The 20383-nt window shown below is 36.8% G+C and overlaps 1 protein-coding gene across 7 annotated transcripts in view; it reads right to left on the bottom strand.

The window, feature by feature from the left end:
* Positions 1-20383, bottom strand: part of KIAA1328 (KIAA1328 ortholog) — a 396501-nt gene that overhangs the window by 329924 nt on the left and 46194 nt on the right. For all 7 annotated transcript variants that reach the window (XM_054461100.2, XM_054461101.2, XM_063653602.1 and 4 more), the window contains exon 5: positions 9894-10009. In XM_054461100.2, the coding sequence (XP_054317075.2) occupies positions 9894-10009 (116 nt within the window). The remainder of the gene's footprint in view (positions 1-9893; positions 10010-20383) is intronic.

The raw sequence follows: 20383 nt of genomic DNA, 5'->3' as shown, positions 1-20383 counted from the left end.
TCTCCTTTTCCTCATGGCCTTCACTTTCTCACCCCTACTCTAGCCTAAAGCCTTTGCAAAGCAGCTTATTCTTCTAAAATGTCATTGAAATGTTCATGCATTCAATGACTTATCAAAGTCACAAAAGTATAAAAAAGCTGATCCAAGATCTCTTATAAGTTTTCTTACTAAAAATTCAGGACTGTTTCAAGTACACCACAGTGCCCAAAGAACCATAAGAAGATGCACAAGTTAGGGCAGCTGGTACAGGTATGAATGCTATGAGCCAAATACTATTTTTAAAAATGTATTGGGGAAGATGACTTTAAAAATTTTTGAAGAAGGAAATTAGTAAAATGAGCAATGACAAAGAAACAGAAATTAGATGTAATAAGTAGGAAAACCCAATGAGTCTTTCTTAGCTGGTATGTGGGGGCCATAAAAATGAAGGTCACACACGTTACTTGACACTAGTAATGGAGGGCTTGAATGTCAAAATCAAGAATATGCATTTGGTCCTTTAGGCCATAAGAAGCTATGGAATGGTATAAAAAAGCCAAGTGATGTAATAAAAACAGAACTTAAAGCCAGACACAGTGGCTCACGTCTGTAATCCCAGTACTTTAGGATGCCTAGGTGAGAGGATCGCTTGAGCCCAGAAGTTCGAGACCAGCCTGAGCAACATAGGGAAACTCCCATCTCTACAAAAATACAAAAATTAGCCAGGTGTGGTGATCCATGCCTCTGGTCCTAGCTACTTGTGAGGGCTGAGGTGGGAGGATTGCTTGGGCCTGGGAGTTAAAGGCTGCAGTGAGCCATGACTGCACCACTGCACTCCAACTAGATGACCTAGTAAGACCCTGTCTCAAAAAAAAAAGAAAAGTAGTCCTTAAGAAAAATTAACCTGGCAACAGTAATGGAATGAACTCTTTCAAAGGACAGTTGGAAACAATGGAGGCAGGCACACAAGGAATGAAGTCAGGTAGCAGTGAAAATAGCAAGGAATAAGGTTTCAAGGGAAAATGAGTAAGACCTGGTGACTGAATGGAGATGTCAAAATACAGAAAATTGCTTAAACATTCTACATATCTGGATTTTCTGGTAACTTAAGGTATATGCTTTTGAATACCAAAAAATTTTTTAACCATCTTTGGATAAAAAGCACCATAAATATATTACACATTTTTATAAAATTGTGCTTTAAAAAGTAAGGCTTATTGATATTTGTATCATTCACTGCTACAGAGATAATTTGGTATAGTGAAAAAAGCAGAACACTTGGTGTCAAGAAATTTCAGTCTTAGCTCTGCAATGGGCTGTTTCATTACCTTTCCAGACCTGTAAAATGATAGTAAGAGTATCTGCCTCACCTAAGTTAACCAGGCTATTATGAAGATTAAAAATGCATAAGTGAAAGTGCTCTGTAAATAGAAAAGCAATATAAAAATGCAAGATATCTTAGTAATAAAAGCACTAATACTTCTAAAAGGATAAAAACAATTTAACACTGTCTTGCCTCTGAATACCATGTTGTGTTTAATATATGATGTCCTTGAGATATATCTAAGTGGGCAGAGTTCTAGGCTGCTGTGTATTTTTAGTTCTTATGTGTTTTTTAATAGTTTTTCTATCAACTCCTCTGTCAATTTCTATAGTCTCACAGCAGCTCCATTCTCTACTTCTAATTTTCTGCTTTTAATCTGCAATAAGCTTTAAAACTAGACACCAAATAATAAGTTTATTATTATCCATATGGCAGCTTTAGAAACTGTCATATAAGAAAAGTTCTATTGGGTGTGGCAGCTCATGTCTGTAATCTCAGCACTTTGGGAGGCCAAGATGGGAGGATCACTTGAGCCCAGAGGTTTGAACCCAGCCTAGGCAACATAACGAGACCCTTGTCGACACACAAACACACACACACACAGAGACCCTTGTCGACACACACACACACACACACACACACACACACACACACACACACACACACACACACACACACACACACACACACACACGTGGGGTGGGGCATACCTGTGGTCCCAGTGACTACGGTGGCTGAGGTGGGAGGACTACTTGAGCTCAGGAGATCCAGGCTGCAGTGAGTCCTGATTATGCCACTCCAGCCTAGGTGACACAGCAAGATTCTATCTCAAAAAAATAAATAAATAAATAAAAAAGAAAGAGAGACAGAAAAAGAGAGAGAAAGTAAGTTCATACATACGGGACTGGAGTGGGTGAGGAGTGCCTCATTTTATTCTTATTTCCTGAATGAATTCCAAAAAAGTAAAGTGTAAATATAACTCATTATTAAAGAGTAACTTAACCCCTAGAGACTCTTATTGGGATGAATTTTAGTATATGGTTACATTTATATAATTTCAAAAAATAATTTCGACTTTTATTTTAGATTCAGGGGTACATGTGCAGGTTTGTTACATGGGTATATTCATGATGCTGAAGTTTGGGGTATGGTCACCCAGCTAAGTAAGCATAGTACCCAATAGTGAGCATAGAATTTCTTTACTTTCTACAAACTTTTGTCACAATTTCTCCCTGTGGTTAGCATTAGTAACTAAATATTTTTAAGAGAACAAAAATAATCTTTAAGAATAGTTTAGACAACAATAAAATAAGTAACAATCAGTTCTTTCTTTAAGTATGCCTATTTCTCTGTAATACAAATGGAAAGAATCATTCAAACTGTTAGTCTGATATAAAATGTCATTCCAGGACAATTTATAATAACAATGCTCCAAAATCTGCTAAATTTATACAGCAACATAGAGTAAATAAAATGGCCTCAAGAAATACAACTTCTGTAGTATTCGTGATTATCAGGTCAGTAAAACAGGATTTTCTAGGGCTTGTTAAATGGAACAAAGTGGCCCTATCCAAGTACACAATATATTCTTTCACTAAATAATTCAATTTGTAAACAAAAAAAACAAAAACCCAATACTTATTCAAAACAAAAAGGCCAAGATTCATCAAAGTTGATAAGGTGTTTATATTAGTACACCACACTGCCAAACACCAAAATACCCTTTCTTCGTCCATATCCCTTCTCTTCTACTTACAGTCTTCTTCATTTTAAGAACTTTAGGTTTTTTACTTTCCCAAAACTATTTCAAAGACTAGAACATCTGCCTTCTCTTCTGAAGGGCCAGAAAGATACATTAAAAAGGAGAGACCTTTTCTCTTGAAACTTACATTCTTTTTTTGTGAAAATTTTTTCTACCTCTCCTGACATACCACTCCACCAAGATCTATGACACAGCTTCCTGCAGTATGGTTCCTGTCCTTGTTAAAAGTCTAACAGATGATGGTGACAAATCATGGTAGTCTGGCTCCTATGCAGGGATGAGATATATAGTTAAATACAAAGCTTTGGATAGCTCCAGCGTATTACTCTTATTCGCAATGAATGATTTCTTTCACATAATCATATAAAAATCTTGTGAATTTTCTCTTACCTATTTTCAGCACAGACATTATAGGATCTTTGGCTCATTCTTAATACAGTCCTCAGAAAGATTAAGGCTAGTTCCTTTAATGTAAACTAATAGTTACTAATGTAATATTACTAATGTAAATGAATATTTGATCCAGCAATCCCAATACTGGGTATCCACCCAAAGGAAAACAAGCCATTATATGAAAAGGACACATGCACATGGATGTTTATAGCAGCACAATTCGCAATAGCAAAAATATGGGCCCAAGCTAAGTGGCCACCAACCAATGAGTGGATAAAGAAACTGTGGTATACACACAATGGAATACTACTAAGCCAGAAAACAGAATGGAATAATGAGCTTTGCTGCCACTTGGATGGAGCTGGAGGCCATTATTCTAAATCAAGTAACTCTGGAATGGAAAACCAAACATCGTTATATTCTCATCCATAAGTGAGAGCTAAGCTATGAGGCTGCAAAGGCATAAGAATGATATAACGGACTTTGGGGACTCAGCAGAGGGGGGAAGAGTGAAAGCCGGTGAGAGATAAAAGACTACATACTGGGTACAATGTACACTGCTCCAGTGACAGGTGCACCAAAATCTCAGAAATCAGTTATTAAAATAACTTATCCATGTAACCAAAAGCCACCCGTATCTCAAAAACTATTGAAATAAAATAATTAAAACAATTTTTAAAATTATATGTATTTCTTGAATATAGAGTGGTATTTCAATATATGTACATAATTCATATTTTCACTTTTTGGACTTCTGATTCACTTAGGGTTTATTCTGGTGTATGGTATGAGGCATGGGCTCCAATTGTTTCTCTTTCCAAATGACTCTCCAGCTGTCACAATACTATTTATTACAAAGTCCATCCTGTTGTCACAGTTGTGAAATGCTATCTCAATTATATTCTTAATTTTCATATGTAATTGGATTTACCTTTAAACTTTCTATCTGCTTTAGTAGGCTGGTTGTTTATTCATCTACCATGTTTTGATAGAGACCTAATCACTTCCTTCTTGGCTCTTCTTTATAAGAGGCTGATTAGTTAATTTTGCATATTTCTCTACATGAATTTCATAGCCAACTTGTCTAGCTCCAGAAAAAATCTCATTCATATATATCTTTTTGGAGAATTACATTACACATATATGAACTAGGAGAATATCTGATACCATTTTTTGTTGAGTCATCCACATGAACAAGGGCTGTCTTTCCATTCGTTCAACTCTGCTTTTGTCTCTCAGGAGTCTTTGAAATGTTCCTCATAAACGTTTTGTACATTACTGTTAGGTTTATTTTATTTTTGAGATGGAGCCTCACTTTGTCACCTATGCTGGAATGCAGTGGCACAATCTCGGCTCTCTGCAACCTCTACCTCCCGGGTTCAAGCGATTCTCATGCCTCAGCCTCCCGAGTAGCTGGGACCACAGGCACGCACCACCTTGCCCGGCTAATTTTTGTATTTTTAGTAGAGACGGGGTTTCACCATGTTGGCCAGGCTGGTCTCGAACTCCTAACCTCAGGTGATCCGCCTGCCTTGGCCTCCCAAAGTTCTGGGATTACAAGCGTGAGCCACGGCGCCCAGACATATTTTTTTTATTGACATTTTAAACTTCTTTTTCTGCCATTTTTATCTTCTGACTGGTTATTACTTCTACATTGATAATATCATTGATTTGGATATGCCAAGTTAAGTTTCATACCATATGCAAATAAAGGTGATTTTGCTTTTTTTTTTTGAAAAAAAAAAAAAGAAGAAAGAATGAAAAAAAAGCTAGTTCCTTTAAAATTCTTTCTTTGAAGAGCAGTTTCTAAAATGACCACCCATGCAATGGGCTCAAGGATGTGAGCTACAAGCACCTTTCTAAACCCCCTTCAATTTACTAAGCCCTAGTCAGAGAGATAATAGAAACAGACCAGAATGTGGAAAACAAACAAACAAACAAAAAAACCACAACTCTGTCAGTTTGATTTCTGGAAGAGGAAACTAAAACTTGGTTTCCTCCCAATGAGCACTCAACAGGTGCAAGTGGTACAGAGAGGTTTTTCCTTCCAGAGAGATCAGAAGATAAAGCAGAGGAAAGATCAATTTCATTCTTCTACTGGGCTACTAAGCAGCCCAACCCTTGCATAATCTAATGAAAATCAACTAAATCCCAATGAAGAAAGGCACAGAAATGAGAAACCTGGGTTAGTCATCTCATCCCTCATCCATATTAATAATAGTAAAAATGAGAATTGCTATTTTTTATTCAGTGGCTACTTAGACTAGGTCCTTTACACATATAATGTAAAGAATCTATCAAATTCCAATAGGCCTGCAAAGAAGGCATGTTAGTTATCTACATATTATAAACAAAAGACTCAGAGAAGTTCAGTAACTTTCCCAAGGGATCAGACAGCTACTCAGTGCTAAAATGGGATTATGACTCTAAATCCCACTGTGCTTTCTTTGCTGTCACCTCCCTTTGCTATGCCAGTTAAAACAGTGAAGTCAGCAAACATTAGACTTTAGTACTTTTCTAATATAAGCATTTTACCACCACTCACCATTGATCTGAGTCATATGTTCTAGAAATACAATTAGCTTAAATATTAATCAAATTTTATAATGGCTACATCCTCTGTGTCTTACACTATTACATGCTAACATGTTTCAGAATTATTGTTATTGTACATATTTCTCTTTAAGTTTCAGATTTATCTTTCTTTTCATACTCATCCAGCCAAGCAAAAACCTACTAAGTTCATCAGACCGCTTGGCTTTGTAAAGGGCACATTCATTTACATGGTTAAGTTCTCCAGAAATAAACTTTCTTTGCTTAAAGACTGAATGTTACTAAGACTTTTTATGTTTTAATAATAAATTCACAATTTTCTACAAGAAGAAACCCTTCAACAGGCTGATCCTGATGCAAACACATAAAATATCTTTTCCTTTTTACTAAGGCACTGGTCTGTGTTTGTACAGTTGATCAATAAATCAAGTTACTCAAACTTTTGAAACAAAAACCCCATAAATGTTGGTATAATACATCTTTAAAATGCCAAAAATCAGAATTAATGGATATAGTTTCTCACACAGAAACAGATTTTAAAATGATCTGAAATTATCTGATTCCATGTATATGTAAGAGTCTGAATCATTCATGTATGATAGATAAATGTATCTGTAGTTAAAATTATATTATTTTAAATTATAACCTTGTTTTATGTTTCTAAGTTTTATAGAGTTTTATGTACTGTAAAATCATCTATATTAACCTTTGACAGGTTTATTCTGGTAAAGGAGATTTGCACCTGAGCAATCTACTTGGAATAAAAACCATAAATGTCATTTAAAAAAATCATGTCTTCCTTTCTTCCTTCTATGATAATGAAGTTTTATAAATACTACCTATATTTTGGTGATTAAAAAAACTTAAACCAGTTATACCAACTAAAATATTTTAATTTTTGACAATGATATAACATTTGCTCTAATCCTTATTTACAATAATAAAGAAATGCTTAGGCCAAATTCCTTTTTACTATATGTAATATAAGTCTGACTATGCCACATGACTAAAAGTCTTTGACTTCACTCACATGTCTTTTCCTTTCCTTTCTTAGCTTATAAGATAAATCATGGACCAGCAAACCTTTACTGAAGAGTCAAATAATAAATATTTTAGGTTAGGAAAGGCATAGGGTATTTGCTGCAATTACTCTGCAGCTGGTGCACAAAAGCAGCCATGGACAATACATAAAGGAATGGGTATGGCTGGAATTAGCTGGCACACTACTGGATGTGGCCCAAAGTAGTAGTGTGTTCCCCCCTGAGTTAAATCATGAGGAAAACATGAAAAATAGTGTCACTACAATCACCTAGGTATCATAATATTTAGCCTGACAAAAGAAACCATTCACAGCCATGCTAAGTAGAGACTGGTTTAGCACTGAATAGAATTAATCTTGACCCAGAGAGTGCTAAATATAACAGTCTACTTGAGTTAGATTCTACTTTTCCAGATAATCACAAAATTTTCTTAAGTATTTTACCAAACAAGGGCCCACTCTAACTGTGGCCAGGTTTTCTAAACTGTCTACTACCAATCTCTCTCAACTTTCCCCAACTCATCCCAATTCCACTGTATGCTATAGATTTTTTGTCCCAGGAAGGTTAAAGTATCACCACCTCCTCTCCATACAAAGAGTGAATTGTATTTCCCTTACCTCTGCTACCAGAGTTGGGGGCTGACTTCATTTCCAGTCTTCTTCTCCAGTGCTGCCTTCTACTACATAACTTGGACAAGCTAAATGCTCACTTTCTTAGCCTCCTCTGCAGCCTACCATGGCCACATCATAAAATTCAGGACTTTTATAAATATCATATAAAAGACTACTGGGTGGGGAGTAGGGAGTGCTCTCATAAAGTTTTTATGTTTTTAAAAAGAGGGAGAGGGAGTCATAATTACCAGGACCTCTTCCCCTTTTCTGCCTGGCTTAATGGAAATGTAATGCCTAGAATTGGAGCAACCATTAAAAAAACCTGAGAGAATTGTAAAGCTGCCAGCACTGAAAACGTTAAACCACTGAAATCTCCATGATCTCCAGAGTTCTTGTTATGTGAGAAATAAAGGAGCCTGTAAATTGAATTTTTGTTGCAAATGAAAGCATTCCTAACCTATCATTTCTAGAAAATGCTAGGACCTGGAGTACTACTCCTCATGAGAAGTAGAAGAGTAAATAAAACTGGCTGAGCACTTTGTTATGAATTCTGACTAAACAGCATTCCTTTAAATCTGGAGAAAAAAGTAGCAGGAAGAAAAACACAAAAGACAATCTATCTTGAGGGTCAACAACCAAGGGCAATGAAGTCAAAGTGGGCCAAAAAAAAAAAAAAAAAGAGAGAAAGTTGGAGATGATTATCCAAACGCTAGAGATGTAGAAAAAATTAATATTTGAAAAAGCACTCATCTAGACTTGTGAAGCCAACAAGCCTTATTCATGTTATACTCAGCAAATCAATTCTGAGAATTCTGATTGTATTAATTTCCTATCATGAACTCCCACTGCTTGGAAAATAAAATTCAGGACTCTGTTTTTATAGCTACAGTCTTGTATTTTTCAAGCTAATTATTATAATTTATCTTTATGCTTCCATTTCTCTGGTATTCACAAAGGCATAGTTACTGTCAACACATGACCATTTTTGACATTTGCAGAATCTTTGAAACAATTATTAACAATCAAGTTAATGATGATACTGCCAATAAAAACAATGGTGGTTTCATGCATTCACACACTAGTTTAGCTGGCAGATCCATCACTCTAACTTTAGAGACTTCTCTTCTACATCAATATTGCTGCATACAACACCCAAAGATAAGTAATTCTACCTATTCAAAAGAAACTTCAGAAATAGCTTATTTTAACACACTCCTAAAATATGTTTTTACTTTATCTTCTTACAAATAATGCTACACACACACACACACACACACACACACACACACACACACACACACACACACACACACACACACACACACACACACACACACACACACACACACACACACACACACACACACACACACACACACACACACACACACACCCTCTCTAGGTCTAAACCCAATAGTTTTCTGCTCCATAAGAAGGATTTGGCAGCATTATGCTGCCGCGTAAACACTTACCAATTACAACATCTATACAGTAAAATCAATTTTTTTTTAATTTTTATGATTTCAGAGCAGAATTCCTAGGACTGTCAAAGCTTTAACTAGAAAGAATACCAAATACAAGGAGGTTCCGGCTCAATTACAGCAGTGGAACAGAATTTAATAAAGTTCCAACACTATGCCCAAATTTCTTATTGTACTTTTTAGTTGACAAGTATGTGCTTAGCAGCATAACAGCAGCAGCAGAACAGCTGGACGGCCTTATCAGGCACAAAGGAAGCTATAGCACATACTGTTAAGTGTCGTTCTGATGGCCTAGAAATGGCAGCACATACAGATTTACTCCCTGTTACAAATTAGAACAAGTATTTCTCTGGAATTTACATTGTCTTCATAAAATAGTCAAACTTCCGGCCAAGCACAGTGGCTCACACCTGTAATCCTAGCACTTTGGAAGCCAAGGCAGGCAGATCACCTGAGGTCAGGAGTTCAAGACCAGCCTGGCCAACAAGGTGAAACCCCGACTCTACTAAAAATACAAAAATTAGCTGGGCCTGGTGGTGGGTGCGTGTAATCCCAGCTACTCGGGAGGCTGAGGCAGGAGAATCGCTTGAACCCGTGAGGTGGAGGTTGCGGTGAACTGAGATCGCACCATTGCACTGCAGCCTAGGGGACAAGAGCAAGACTTCGTCTCAAAAAAAAAAAAAAAAAAAAAAAAAAAAAGAAATAGTCAAACTTCCTGAACGTTAAAAAAGAGGACTTTCAAAAGGATATCTTCCCTTTCTTTGATGATCAGTTCATTCTGTTCTTCCAACTGCCTGATCTTCTTCTCAAATGACTCCTGCTCAGCTTTCAGTCTTTCCTCTGTCACTTCCTTTTCCTCACTTACTCTGAAAGAAATTAAAAAAAATACCTTTAACATCTATCAGAATAAAATTAAATATGTGCCTACAGCTGCAGTTTACAAAACCAGACTTCTTCCAAAGGTATGCCGAATTCTTCAGGAACACTCTCTTCTGTTTTGTTGCTGCTTTTTAAAAAACTTAATCTCTCATAAGGTAATCTTTTTCACCTCTGTAATAAAAGATGCATGTAATTTTTACATTAAAAATGTTTTCAATCATCAGAGATATCTTAAATATGGAAAGTCCTACAAAGGATGCAGGTGCCAAATTATAATCCAGGACAGAAATGTATTCCGATTTTTAAAACATGGGTTTCATTTTTTTGTTACCAAAACAGGTACAATCAATTGATTTTGATTTACATTTTGTATAAGTTTATTTAAATCCTATTAATAAAATAAACAAAATATGTACTTTAAATATTTTACTAAATATACATAGGCAATTTTACTTTTTCCTGACCAATACCCAGCATTCTTTAGTAGCATATAAATAGTATGATTAAATAAAAAGATGACAGTAACATAAAGGAAGGTTTGCAGTACATGTATTCTTAGTCCCAAAAAAAATTATAAAATTAAAAACATTGACCAAGAAAATGTTTAACTCTGAAAAGGATTCCAACTTAATCATATCAAAAAAGGATGACTTCTGACAAAAGCACAGACAGAAAAAACAAAAATCTAAAAACAAACAAACATGAACAACACCTTTATTTACAATTCACTGAAATATATATTGGGACAATCCTATCTTCATTCTACTCTGTGTGCAGAGACATTAACCCCAAATTTCTCTGTTACTCATACTTATTTCTCCAAAGCTCATAGAATCCACTTATCCTATAAGATAACAGGAATAGGTGTAAGTAAAACCCACAGGGAATCTAAACCTTTTCTTTGAGCTACTAAATTTACTTCTGCTCAGAACGCTACTCTACTAGAGCAATTTCTGTATAACATGAATCCCATAGGTTTTCCTTCTTGCCTGCCCTCTGGTAGAGATATTGAAATCAACGGGATAACTGAAAATTAGAATCATGAATGTTCAAGAGTTGATTGTATCTTGTCTTTGAAATAATTTGTGTCAAAGCACATAGCACATAGTAGTGCTCAATAAATAGGTTTATTTCTTTTTGCTTATCATAGCATTCAATTCATTTTCCCTGGCCTATATATTATTTATGTTTAGCATACCACTAGGCCCATGAATGGGATCCAGGCCCTTCTTTCAAACAGGGTAATCTCAAAGACTGATATATTTACAAAGAATTCAGACAACTAAACAAATACATATACATGAAGAGAATTTATACTCTGTTATCAGGTTATCCTGCTTCCTTTGTTCCTATCTCTTTACAATGCCTTCCCTTTTCCTGTTATTACTCTCAAGCCCACTTGCAATAACATCTTTCAAAGTAACTTTGACAAACTCTGCTTATCTCTCTGGGCATTATTAATCTCACTAAGAAAGAAAAAAGGCTAGACTAGACAATTTAAAAAATTCTTTCCCACTGAAGTTCCAGAATTTCTTTCACTATATTATAAATATTTGACACTGTATATATATATATACTTTATAAATATGGAAAGCATTTGTAAAGAAGAAAGTTACCAAACATTTAGTCATGGAACAAGACATACCATACTATGATTTAGGCAAAAGCCATACCAATAGGATGACAGAGTAATAAGTAGATTACAGAAATATTAGAAAGTATAAAGACCTGAAATTTGGCATGAGACTACAGAAATGCAAAACAAAGTGATGAATCTGTAGGATGATGCAGAAAACAAAGAAATGAGTGATGCTGTATACAGGTTGAGTAGCCCTTATCTAAAATGCTTGGGACCAGAGGTGTTTCAGATTTCAAATAGTTTCCAATTTGGGAATATCGACATTACCCTATGGGTATGACGCAGGACCTTTCTTTACATTTTACACAGTATCTTTACAGAGCATGGAATAAGCAAACAAACAGTGAGTAATGCAAGGAGGTCTTGTTCCCATGTGGAACACTGTGAGGGACCTGCTGTTGCCATGCCCAGCCTGCTCAGATGCCTTTGTAGGATTGCTGGTGTAGGAGAATCTGGGCATGCTCGAAAATGCTCTATCACAGCTACAGGTGTTTTGGGAGGGTCTTTTTTTCCTTGTGGAGGTACACTAAATAAACTGTGTGCTGTATGCCTGTGTTTTGACTGTGACCTGTCACATACGGTGTGGTGTGAAATTTTCCACTTTTAGCATCACGCCAGTGCTCAAAACATTTTAAATTTTGAAGCATTTCAGATTTCGAATTTTTGTATTAGGGATACCCAGTCTGTATTGTGAGGAAAGAATAAACACTGTCAAGGTAAGAAAACATGTAACAAAATCCCTCCCAGTTTAGACTGGTAAAATCTTGAAGACACAACGAAAGAAGAAAATCTATAAGTAGATATGGAGACATTTATTTTCATTTATTTATTAAAAGGTATTTAGTGAATACCTACTAAAGGAAAAAGTAATCACAGTAATTTTATTCAGTATAGAGTTTCCAAAAGGAATCTAAAACATGGCTTTCTGTAGTTTCAATCCCATTCATAAAAGCCATATGTAGATATGAAGAATGTCCCAAAGATTTTTTTCTTCAACAAACAATGCTCCATGGTCATAGAAAACAGTAACAGAAAAGCAGATCACAGGTTTACCTTAACATTAATCTAAATGCACAGATTATCTCCAGAGCCCAACCAGGTCAGATATTCCATAATGTCAGAGTCTGTGATGAGCTTTTCCCAAAATGTATTCTATCCAGATAAAATCATTCTTTTCTAAATTTAGTTTCTGGGGTATGTTTGAAATATTTCTTGCTACATTATTAAGCAGGGCTTTTTCTTTTTAATCTTTTCTGTTATGCTGCTATGATTTGACTATCCTTTAGCAATTATTAAGCCCTGGAAGGCTATAAAATTAACAAACTGTATTAAGAACAAAGAGCAACATTTTTTCGATAGGCCTATCTAAAGATATGCATGGCTTCTTTGTGGTCCATTAGCATACTTAATATGAGCAAGAATATTAATATAGATTTTAAATGCAGAAGATCTGCCAATAAAGCAACCTCAAGATTTGATATTCATTATGAAATCTGTCTTCTTATGTTCAACAGTATTTCCAGTGAAGTATATGTAACAAGAAAATATTTGGTATCAAGGTCTATATTTTTCATCTAAGTATTCTCAGACCACAAAGTAAAATAAAAAGACCTAATTCTGTATCTCATTTTAAAGTACAATAGTTAGTCCTCACTTCTCCATAGTTTCACTTTCTATGGTTTCTGTTACCTGATGTCAACAGTGGTCCAAAAACATTAAATGGCAAATAGCAGAAATAAATAATTCTTAAGTTTTAAACGGTTAATAAAAAAGACAGATAATAACAAATGTTGACAAAGCTGCAGAAAAACGAAAACTCTTGTATAGTGCTTAGTAGGAATGTAAAATGGCACAATCACTTCAAGTCTGGCAGTTCTTCAAAAAGTTAAACACAGAGTTACCATACAACCCAGCAATTCTACTCATAGATACTCAAGAGAAATGAAAACATATGTCCACATAAAAACTTGTACATGTATGTTCACAGCAGTATTATCCACAATAAAAGTACAACAACCTGACATCTATCAATGGATGAATAGATAACCAAAATGTGATATCATCTATACAATGGAAAGTTATTCAGCAATAAAGAGAAATTAGGTAGTAATACACGCTACCTACCATATGAATAAACCTTGAAATCACTATGCTGAGTTTTAAAAACTAGTTTTAAAAGATCACATATATGATTCCATTTTTATGAGATATCTAGAACGGGCAAATCCATTGAGAAAGAAATTAGAGCAGTGGTTGTCTGGGGCTAGGAAGGACTGGTGGGAAGTGGACAGTGAGTGCTAATGCATATAGGGCTTCATTTTGGTGTGACGAAAACGTACTAAAACTGATTGTGGTGATGGGTACACAACTGTGAATATGCTGTTTCAAAAATGGAATTATGCATTTTATTCCTACTAAGGAATGACCTTCTTCTTTCTTTTTAAGTAAAGTTTAAGTAGTTAAAAACTCTAAGTGAAATAAGAATTTTTAGATGAAAAGTGAAATGCATAAATTTCTATACAATGAATAGGGTAGATTCGATATTAAAAATGGAAATAACAAAAATGAATGTAAATACAGAAAAAAAGATTAGATATAAAGGAAACTTATGAAAGTACACACTGTTTTAAAAACTCTAAGAATAAAACTCATTTTTCAGGAAACAAAGGATAAGAGGTAGTATGATACATAGTACTTAAAGGTGATCAGATATTTGATTATTTACATGCTTAAACTGGCAATCAAAAAAAAAAACAAGTTAACTTTCTAATACTTACTGGTTATCACTTTTAGTTCATAGATACTCATTTTATAATGCAGCCATACCTTGATACCAAAATTTGACAAGGATAATTATGAAAAACAAAAACTATAATCCAATCTATCTGATAAGTATAGCTGAAAAAAATTCTAAAAACCAATTCACAAGATGAATCCAGATATATAAAAAGATAATATGCCCAATGTGGGTTTACTCCAGGAAGGCAAGATTTGATTAACAGTTGAAAATTAATTTATGTATTTCACTATGTTAACAGAATAAAGGACAAATCTCACATGCTCATCTATAATAGCAGAAAAGGCATTTGTCAAAATTCAATCTATTTACAATAAAAACTCAACAACCTAGGAACAGGAGAAACTACCTCAATCTAATAAAAAGAATCTTTTTTTTAAAAAAAATCCTACAGTTAACATATGTCTGAGGGTAAAAAAATTTGTCCCTCCCTACCTTTGCACTTCAGGAATAAGGCAAAAATGTCAGCTATTACTATATCCCTCTGTTCATTATTGACTGGATGTCATAGCCAGTGCAATAACACAAGAAAATAAAATGCCTACAGACCAAGAAAAATAAAATTTTTATGTGCTGATGACATGATTGTATATAGAAAATATTAAGAAATCTCCAGGCAAGATGGCCGAATAGAAAGAGCTCTGGTCTGCAGCTCCAGTGAGACCAACACAGAAGGTGGGGGATTTCTGCATTTCCAACTGAGGTACCTGGTTCATCTCACTGGGACTGGTTAGACAGCGGGTACAGCCCACGGAAGGTGAGCAGAAGCAGGATGGTGCATTACCTTACCCCGGAAGCGCAAGGGGTTGGGGAACTCCCTCCACTAGCAAAGGGAAGCCCTGAGGGACTGTGCCATTGAGGGATGGTGCTGTCTGGCCCAGATACTATGCTTATCCAATGGTCTTCACAACCCACAGATCAGGAGATTCCCTCGGGTGCCTACACCACCAGGGCCCTGGGTATAAAGCACAAAACTGGGCGGCCATCTGAGCAGACACCAAGCTAGCTACAGGAGTTTTTTCATACCCCATTGGTGCCTGGAACACCAGCAAGACAGAACCATTCACTCCCCTGGAAAGGGGGCTGAAGCCTGGGAGCCGGGTCACCTTGCTCAGCAGATCCCACACATACAGAGCCCAACAAGCTAAGATCCACCAGCTTGAAATTCTCGCTGCCAGCACAGCACTCTGAAGTCAACCTGGGACTCTCCAGCTTGGTGAGGGAAGGGGCATCCACCATTACTGAGGCTTGAGTAGGCAATTTTCTCCTCAGAGTGTAAACAAAGCCACTAGGAAGTTCAAACTGGGTGCGGAACCCACCAAAACTCAGCAAAGCCACTGTAGCCAGACTGCCTCTCTAGATTCTTCCTCTCTGGGCAGGGCATCTCTGAAAGAAAGGCAGTAGCCTGTCAGGGACTTATAGATAAAACTCCCATCTCCCTGGGTCAGAACACCTGGGGGAAGGGGTGGCTATGGGCGCAGCTTCAGCAGACTTAAAGATTCCTGCCTGCTGGCTCTGAAGAGAGAAGCAGATCTCCCAGCACAGTGCTCAAGTTCTGCTAAGGGACAGACACAGACTGCTTCTTCAAGTGAGTCTCTGATCCCCATGCCTCCTGACTGAGAGACACCTCCCAGCAGAGGTCGACAGACACCTCATACAGGAGAGCTCCAACTGGCATCTGGCAAGTGCCCCTCTGTGAGGAAGCTTCCAGAGGAAGGAGCAGGTAGCAATCTTTGCTGTTCTGCAGCCCCCGCTGGTGATACCCAGACAAATAGGGTCTAGAGTGGACCTCAAGCAAACTCCAGCAGACCTGCAGAAGAGGGTCCTAACTATTAGAAGGAAAACTAACAAACAAAAAGCAATAACATCAACATCAACAAAAAGGACACCCACGAAAAAAAAAACCCATCCAAAGGTTACTAACATCAAAGACCAAAGGTAGATAAATCCATGAAGATGAGGAAAAACCAGCACAAAAAGGCTGAAAATTCCAAAAACCAGAATGCCTCTTCTCCTCCAAAGGATCACAACTCCTCACCAGCAAGGGAACAAAACTGGACAAAGAATGAGTTTGATGAATTGACAGAAGTAGGCTTCAGAAGGTGGGTAATAACAAACTTCTCCGAGCTAAAGGAGCATGTTCTAACCCAATGCAAGGAAGCTAAGAACCTTGATAAAAGGTTACAGGAACTGCTAACTAGAATAACCAGTTTAGAGAAGAACATAAATGACCTGATGGAGCTGAAAAACACAGCATGAGAATGTTGTGAAGCATACACAAGTATCAATAGCCGAGTTGATCAACCAGAAGAAAGGCTATCAGAAATTGAAGATCAATTTAATGAAATAAAGCATGAAGACAAGATTAGAGAAAAAAAGAATGACAAGAAACGAACAAAGCCTCCAAGAAATATGGGACTATGTGAAAAAACCAAACCTACATTTGATTGGTGTACCTGAAAGTGATGCGGGGAATGGAACCAAGTTGGAAAACATACTTTAGGATATTATCCAGGAGAACTTCCCCAACCTAGCAAGACAGGCCAACATTCAAATTCAGGAAAAACACAGAACACCACAAAGATATTCCTAGAGAAAAGCAACCCCAAGACACATAATCACCAGATTCATCAAGGTTGAAATGAAGGAAAAAATGTTAAGGGCAGCCAGAGAGAAAAATCGCGTTACCCACAAAGAGAAGCCCATCAGACTAACAAAGGATCTTTCTGCAGAAACCCTACAAGCCAGAGGAGGCCAATATTCAACATTCTTAAAAGAATTTTCAACCCAGAATTTCATATCCAGCCAAACTAGGCTTCATAAGCAAAGGAGAAATAAAATCCTTTACAGACAAGCAAATGCTGAGAGATTTTGTCACCACCAGGCCTGCCTTACAAGAGCCCCTGAAGGAAGCACTAAATATGTAAAGGAAAAACCGCTATCAGCCACTGCAAAACTCTTTGGCATGCAAAAACATACCAAAATGTGAAGACCATCAACACTATGAAGAAACTGCATCAACAAATAGGCAAAATAACCATCTAACATCATAATGATAGGATTAAATTAACACATAACAATATTAACCTTAAAGGTAAATGAGCTAAATGCCCCAATTAAAAGACACAGACTGGGCCGGGTGCAGTGGCTCATGCCTGTAATCCCAGCACTTTGGGAGGCCGAGGTGGGCGGATCGCAAGGTCAGGAGATCGAGACCATCCTGGCTAACATGATGAAACCCCATCTCTAATAAAAATACAAAAAAATCAGCCAGGCGTTGTGGCAGGTGCCTGTAGTTCCAGCTACTCAGGAGGCTGAGGCAGGAGAATGGCCTGAACTCGGGAGGCAGAGCTTGCAGTGAGCCGAGATCGCACCACTGCACTCCAGCCTGGGCGACAGGGCAAGACTGCGTCTCAAAAAAAAAAAAAAAAAAACACGGACTGGCAAATTGGATAAAGAGTCAAGACCCATTGGTGTGCTGTATTCAGGATACCCACCTCATGTGCAAAGACACATAGGCTCAAAATAAAGGGATGAAGGAATATTCACCAAGCAAGTGGCAAGCAAAAAAAAAAAAACCAACAAAAAAAACCACCAGGGGTTACAATCCTATTCTCCGATAAAACAGAGTTTAAACCAACAAAGACAAAGAGTTTAAACCAAAAAAGACAAAGAATAGCATTACATAAATGGTAAAGGGATCAATGCAACAAGAGCTAACTATCCTAAATATATATGCACCCAATACAGGAGCACCCAGATTCATAAAGCAAGTTCTTAGAGACCTTCAAAGAGACTTAGACTCCCACACAATAATAATGGGAGACTTTAACACCCCACTGTCAAAATCAGATCAACGAGAGAGAAAACTAACAAGGATATTCAGGACTTGAACTCAGCTCTGGACCAAGCAGACCTAATAGACATCTACAGAACTCTCTACCCCAAATCAACAGAATATACATTCTTCTCAGCACCACATAGCATTTATTCTAAAATTGACCACATAATTGGAAGTAAAACCCTCCCCAGCAAATGCAAAAGAATGGAAATCATAATAAACAGTCTCACAGACCACAGTGCAATCAAATTAGAACTCAGGATTAAGAAACTCACTCAAAACCACACAATTACTTGGAAATTAAACAACCTGCTTCTGAATGACTACTGGGTAAATAACAAAATGAAGGCAGAAATAAATAAGTTCTTTGAAACCAATGAGAATAATGACACAACGTACCAGAATCTCTGGGACACAGCTAAAGCAGTGTTTAGAGGGAAATTTATAGAACAAAATGCCTACATGAGAAAGTGGGAAAGATCTAAAATCGACATCTTAACATCACAATTAAAAGAACTAGAGAAGCAAGAGCAAACACATTCAAAAGCTAGCTGAAGACAAGAAATAACTAAGATCAGAGCAGAACAAAGGAGATAAGAGACATGAAAAACCCTTCAAAAAAATCAATGAATCCAGGAGCTGGTTTTTTGAAAAGATTAACAAAAGAGATAGACTGCTAGCCAGACTAATAAAGAAGAAAAGAGAGAAGAATGAAATAGACACAGTAAACTATGATAAAGGGGATATCACCACTGATCCCATAGAAATACAAATTACCATCAGAGAATACTATAAACACCTCTACACAAATACACTAGAAAATCTAGAAGAAATGGATAAATTCCTAGACACATACACCTTCCCAAGACTAAACTAGAAAGAAGTCGAATCCCTGAATAGACCAATAGCAAGTCCTGAAATTGAGGCAGTAATTAGTAGCCTACCAACCAAAAAAATAGTGTGGTCCCAGGACCAGACTGATTGACAGCTGATTTCTACCAGAGGTACAAAGAGGAGCTGGTATCATTCCTTTGGAAACTATTCCAAACAACAGAAAAAGAGGGACTCCTGCCTAACTCATTTTATGAGGCCAATATCATCCTGATACCAAAACCTGGCAGAGACACAACAAAAAAAGAAAATTTCAGGCCAATATCCCTGATGAACATCAATGGGAAAATCCTCAGTAAAATACTGGCAAACTGAATCCACTAGCACATTAAAAAGCTTATCCACCACGATCAAGTCAGCTTCATCCCTGGGATGCAAGGCTGGTTCACCATACACAAATCAATAAACGTAATCTATCACACAAACAGAAACAATGACAAAAACCACATGATTACCTCAATAGATGCAGAAAAGGCCTTTGATAAAATTCAACACCCTTTCATGCTAACAACACTCAATACACTAGGTATCGATGGAATGTATCTCAAAATAATAAGAGCTATTTATGACAAACCCATAGCCAATATCATACTGATTGGGGAAAAGCTGGAAGCATTCCCTTTGAAAACCTGCACAAGACAAGGATGCCCTCTCTCACCACTCCTATTCAACATAGTATTGGAAGTTCTGGCCAGGGCAATCAGGCAAGAGAAAGAAATAAATGGTATTCGAAGAGGAGAAGAGGAAGTCAAATTGTCTCTGTTTGCAGATGACAGGATTGCATATTTATAAAACCCCCATTGTCTCAGCCCAAAAACTCCTTAAGCTGATAAGCAACTTGAGCAAAGTCTCAGGATACAAAACCAATGTGCAAAAATCACGAGCATTCCTACACACCAATAATAGACAAACAGAGAGCCAAATCATGAGTGAACTCCCATTCACCACTGCTACAAAGAGAATAAAATACCTAGGAATACAACTTACAAAGGTTGTGAAGGACCTCTTCAAGGAGAACTACACACCACTGCTCAAGGAAATAAGAAAGGACACAAACAAACGGAAAAACATTCCATGCTCAAAGATAGAATCAATATTGTGAAAATGGCCATACTGCCCAAAGTAACTTATAGATTCATTGCTATTCCCATCAAGGTACCATTGACTTTCTTCACAGAATTAGAAAAAACTAC

This window comes from Pongo pygmaeus, chromosome 17, assembly GCF_028885625.2.
Source record: "Pongo pygmaeus isolate AG05252 chromosome 17, NHGRI_mPonPyg2-v2.0_pri, whole genome shotgun sequence".
Lineage (NCBI taxonomy): Eukaryota > Metazoa > Chordata > Mammalia > Primates > Hominidae > Pongo > Pongo pygmaeus.
This window is presented reverse-complemented; position numbering and strand designations above follow the sequence as displayed.